Source organism: Bison bison, unplaced genomic scaffold, assembly GCF_000754665.1.
Source record: "Bison bison bison isolate TAMUID 2011002044 unplaced genomic scaffold, Bison_UMD1.0 scf7180017864483, whole genome shotgun sequence".
Lineage (NCBI taxonomy): Eukaryota > Metazoa > Chordata > Mammalia > Artiodactyla > Bovidae > Bison > Bison bison.
Genome location: NW_011495043.1, coordinates 171,199 through 176,825, shown reverse-complemented (window position 1 = coordinate 176,825; position 5,627 = coordinate 171,199). Strand labels below are relative to the sequence as shown.

General features: G+C 37.8%; 1 protein-coding gene across 4 annotated transcripts in view; it reads left to right on the top strand.

Moving 5' to 3' along the window:
• PCMT1 (protein-L-isoaspartate (D-aspartate) O-methyltransferase) overlaps nucleotides 1–5,627 on the top strand; it is a 42,525-nt gene that overhangs the window by 12,703 nt on the left and 24,195 nt on the right. For 3 of the 4 annotated variants that reach the window (XM_010862538.1, XM_010862540.1, XM_010862539.1), the window contains exons 2-3: nucleotides 1,457–1,561; nucleotides 2,806–2,837. In XM_010862538.1, the coding sequence (XP_010860840.1) occupies nucleotides 1,457–1,561; nucleotides 2,806–2,837 (137 nt within the window). Of the gene's footprint in view, nucleotides 1–1,456; nucleotides 1,562–1,872; nucleotides 2,249–2,805; nucleotides 2,838–5,627 lie in introns of those variants that run through there. The other variant, XM_010862536.1, reaches the window with a different exon arrangement.

Genomic DNA, 5,627 nt, shown 5'->3' with positions numbered 1-5,627 from the left:
TGTTGACTGTGCCACATGGCTTGTAGGATCTTAGTTCTCGGACCAGGGGTTGAACCCAGATGCCCTGCAGTGAAAACACTTGAGCCCTAACCACTTGGCTGCCAGGGAATTCCCTGATAATTGTGTTAGTAGATGTCTTGGATGTTGATGTTTCTGGTAATATTTACTTTCTGTTAAGTTTTCTTAGAATATAGTATTGGTATGTTTAATCAGCCGAAATATTTTGTTTGCATGTTGTCTTCTTTCTACAGTAGCTTTGACTGGAGTTAGTTTTCCTTTTTCCTTTTTAGGCATTTTATGCACACAGTTCAAGAGCACTTGCAGTTTCTTTAATGGATAATGATATTGGTAATAGTGGTGAGAAGGGGGAGGAGTTGGTGTATCTTGCTGCTTTTCTGTTTCTGTAGGATCCTTCACTTTCTTCCTTCTTTCCCTTCATTGCTGTATCACGACGTGTCATCCTTTCCCTGCCTATATATGGTTCTCTCTCAGAAGCAGTGCTTCTTATGGTTGCCACTTCTGGCCCCACTATACTTTAAAAATAATTCTCTTAATTTAGATGATATTGGTGATTTTTAGTATATTTACAGGTATGTGCAATCATTACCATGGTCAATTTAATATTTTCATCTCAAAAAGATACCCTGTTTTGCCCTCCTATTCTCCTAACCATAAGCAACCACTAGTCTACTTACTTTCTCTATAGATTTGCCTGTTGTGGACATTTCATTAAATAGAATCATACAGTATGCCATCTTTGTGCCTGAGTTCTTTCACTTCTGTAATGTTTTCAAGTATCATTTATGTCATATGGTCTTGCCTTCCTTTTTGAAAAACGTATTTCTCTTGATCCCTATAACAGTGTATCCACTTGATTTTCTTCTGCCTCTGTGGCTGCTCCTCATCATAATCTTTGAAGGCTCCAGTCCCTTTGCATTTCTCTTAAATGGACACTGTTGTTTTTCTTCTTTGTGTACTTTCTCCCCTGGCCACTTTCCTTCACTTCCATTGATTCAGTTGCCATCTGTACAACTAGTCATTTATATCTCTAATCTAGATTTTTCTCCAGATCTGTTTGTCCAACTGGCTGCTATGTATCTCCATGGCTATGGTCCATAGCTCCTCCTAAATACATAGCTTCTCCTTTTTCTCCTTGGCTATGATGCTTCTCTAGGATTTCTCAGACCAGTATATGACACCAGCATCTCAAACATTATCCCCCTCCCACCTCCAAATCTAGTCAGTCAAGTATACATTACCTACTAAATATAACTCAAATCCTTCTTTTCTTCGTCCTTACTTTCATTATTAAAGACCAGATTGTGATTACCTGAGCCATCATGAAAATTTTGCTCTCTTCCAGTCTAGTCTCTACAGTGTAGCCAGAGTAATTATGTTAAACAACTACATCTGATCTTGCCACTCCCAACTTAAAGTATTGCCTCATTCATTTTAGAAAATGGAATCATCAAGACAGATAAAGTGTTTGAAGTAATGTTGGCCACAGACCGCTCCCACTATGCAAAATGTAACCCTTATATGGATTCTCCACAATCAATAGGTAAGTTTTGGATTTTTGAAAATGTCACAAATTTTACTCATTTGCTCTCTAATCTTTGTAAGTAAAAATAGACAGACCATTTTCCATTTATTACCTTGCTGATCCATTATAATAAAGCGTTGTTTATGAAGTGTCTTTTCTATTTTCTTAAAGGAGATACGTAAGAATTTTGTAAACAATTTCTTAAAGCGTCCTTTAGATGAAAACTTACAGTTTCTATTTTCTTGAAGGATATATGTAAAAATTCTATAAACATTTCCTTAAAGTGCACTTTAGATGAAAGCTTAGAATTTAAGCTGCATGCTGAATTCTCTTAGGGTCTCTAATGTTGACAAAGGTTGGTTTTTGCAGTAGCAGAAAATTCTAAAATTGGTATTGAAGAAAATGTGTAGCTAAGTTATTACTGACTTCTCTGCTTCACTTGCCCTGAGTTTTCTGGTTTGTGCTTGTTTTTAGAAAGTGCCATATTTAACTCCTTCTCCTGAAGCAGGCTTTGCCGAACTGCTGAGCCTTGGCAGTGGGCGCCTTTGAGGCTTAGGAGTGCCTCAGGATTCTGTCGGCCAGCTGCCATGCTGCCTTCTTTTGGAAATACTTTAACGGTCAGCAGAGAAGATCCTGGGGAGCTTCTGAACCCCGAAGGCACCTGCTACCACCGCTCAGTGAAAACTGCTTCCGATGCAGAAGCAGGTAAACAAGTCTCGAGAAAGCAATACTGGAAAAAACCTAAAAGCTAAAAACTAAAAAAAGATTGTTTTGATTAACATTAGGTGATAGTGTAAAGAGTAAATAGAAGTACTTTATTAGTCTCTTAAGTTCCTCTGGTTGCTCGTGCCAGTTTTTTTTTTTTAAGGTGCCAAAAATATGATGTAAGTTAATTTGCAATGATTTTGCATATTTTATGATATATGGAAGCTTATTTTCTTTTTATGAATCTGAAGGGAAAAACATCATAAATGTATCAAGTTAATGAAATTCTTCCCTAACTAACTATATGGGGGAAGAAATTTTTAGAAATAGTGGGACCGTTGTACTGAGCACAAATAGCCTTTGGCATGAGTATATTTTCTAATTTTAACTGTGCATGACAGTACTGTCAAGTACAAAATGTTTTTATTTCTTGAGATCATAAATGTGAAAATAATTATTATGAAAAATAATGTATGGATGCTAGAAAATGAATTACATGGAGCATTTCATGTGTTTTTGCAGCTGAATGTATCAGTAGTTCTCTTCTTCTTTTGCAGGGTTCCAAGCAACAATTAGTGCTCCACACATGGTAAGTTAATGTTGGTCATTTGGGTGCAAATGGATCACGTTTTTCCTCTTAAGAGTGCTTTCTTCAGTAAAAAATGGTTATAAGAACATTTTAAACTTCTAATCATAATCAGTTTTATTATTTTATTTGTAACGAATTAATTATTCTTATTCTTAATACAAGATGTGGAGAAGGAACTCTTTCTGGTAAAAACTTTCATTAAAGTTTTTGGTGGTTGTCATTGGTATCTAATCATGTAAAAAGTAGATATAAAAAGTAGTTATTTATTTAGCGATGAGTTAATTAAGGGAAAGAATATTTTAAAAATATAATGACCATGGACTTCCTTGGTGGCTCAGTGGTAAAGAACCTGCCTGCCAGTGTAAGAGACATGGATTCAATCCCTGAGTTGGAAACATCGCCTGGAGAAGGAAATGAAAACCAACTCCAGTATTCTTGCCAGGGAATTCCCGTGGACAGAGGCAGGCTACAGGCCATGGGGTCGCAAAAGAGTTGAACAAGGCTTAAGCAACTAAACAACAAATGGCATTTCTATGCTTAACATTTTGAGGAACTGCCAAACTGTCTTCCAAAGCGGCTACATCATTTATAGTCCCACCAACAACCTGTGACGGTTCTAATTTCAGCACTTCTTTTCACACTTGTTATTGTATGTTTTATTTTATCCATCCTAGTAGCTATGGAGTGGTATCTCATTGTGGTTTTAATTTGCATTTCCCTAATGATGATGAGATTTCAAATTTCAGGATATTTCAAATCCTGAAAGATGATGCTGTGAAAGTGCTGCACTCAATATGCCAGCAAATTTGGAAAACTCAGCAGTGGCCACAGGACTGGAAAAGGTCAGTTTTCATTCCAATCCCAAAGAAAGGCAATGCCAAAGAATGCTGAAACTACCGCACAGTTGCACTCATCTCACATGCTAGTAAAGTAATGCTCAAAATTCTCCAAGCCAGGCTTCAGCAATACGTGAACTGTGAGCTTCCTGATGTTTAAGCTGGCTTTAGAAAAGGCAGAGGAACCAGAGATCAAATTGCCAACATCTGCTGGATCATTGAAAAAGCAAGAGAGTTCCAGAAAAACATCTATTTCTGCTTTATTGACTATGCCAAAGCCTTTGACTGTGTGGATCACAGTAAACTGTGGAAAATTCTGAAAGAGATGGGAATACCAGACCACCTGACCTGCCTCTTGAGAAATCCTTATGTAGGTCAGGAAGCAACAGTTAGAACTGGACATGGAACAACAGACTGGTATATTGTCACCCTGCTTATTTAACTTACATGCAGAGTACATCATGAGAAACGCTGGACTGGAAGAAGCACAAGCTGGAATCAAGATTGCCGGGAGAAATATCAATAACCTCAGATATGCAGATGACACCACTCTTATGGCAGAAAGTGAAGAGGAACTCAAAAGCCTCTTGATGAAAGTGAAAGTGGAGAGTGAAAAAGTGGGCTTAAAGCTCAGCATTCAGAAAACAAAAATGGCATCCGGTCCCATCACTTCATGGGAAATAGATGTGGAAACAGTGGAAACAGTGTCAGAGTATATTATTTTGGGCTCCAAAATCACTGCAGATGGTGACTGCAGCCATGAAATTAAAAGACGCTTACTCCTTGGAAGGAAAGTTATGACCAACCTAGATAGCATATTCAAAAGCAGAGACATTACTTTGCCAACAAAGGTCCGTCTAGTCAAGGCTATGGTTTTTCCTGTGGTCATGTATGGATGTGAGAGTTGGACTGTAAAGAAGGCTGAGCACCAAAGAATTGATGCTTTTGAACTGTGGTGTTGGAGAAGACTCTTGAGAGTCCCTTGGACTGCAAGGAGATCCAAGCAGTCCATTCTGAAGGAGATCAGCCCTGGGATTTCTTTGGAAGGAATGATGTAAAGCTGAAACTCCAGTACTTTGGCCACCTCATGTGAAGAGTTGACTCATTGGAAAAGACTCCGATGCTGGAAGGATTGGGGGCAGGAGGAGAAGGGGACGACAGAGGATGAGATGGCTGGATGGCATCACTGACTCAATGGACATGAGTCTGAGTGAACTCCGGGAGATGGTGATGGACAGGGAGGCCCGGTGTGCTTCGATTCATGGGGTCGCAGAGTCGGACACGACTGAGCGACTGAACTGAACTGAACTGAATGATGATGAGCATCTTTTCATGTGCTTATACACTGTTTCTACATCTGCATTTGATGAACCTCAAAGTCATAGGTTTGAAAGTAACTACATTTTCCAAAGTCTTAATATTTTCCAAAGTCTTAATTACAGAAAAATATGAAATGATGTCCTGGTAGCAATGAGCATATTTAGTATCCAGACACTGAATCCCAAATACCACTAAAAGAAATACTAGAGCTTCATGGAGAAGTGACTAAATTTCAGAAAGTGAAGAAGTACTTAAAGTCTACTGGGGTATTATCAGGAGGACATGGGAGCAGATTTAAAGAGACTCCCAGAAACCAAATTGGAGACAATTTGAGAATCAAAAAATGGTAGATAATGAAGATAATGGATAGTAACACAGTGAATTCAGAAACAAAAATCTGTGAGTCCAATGAAACTTAAAAAAAAAAAAAAAACAGGATGGAAAAGATGAAAAACAGAAGAATGTCAATTAATAAATGTGGAAAGAATAATAGAATTTTAAAAATCAGTTCTTTGTAATTATCAATGTAATTGTTGAATTAGGCAAAGATCACCAATTAATCTAAACCATTAAGAGGAAAGTTGTTGGGGAACAAAAAACATCCTTGTAGTCTCAAATTATTATTTGACATATT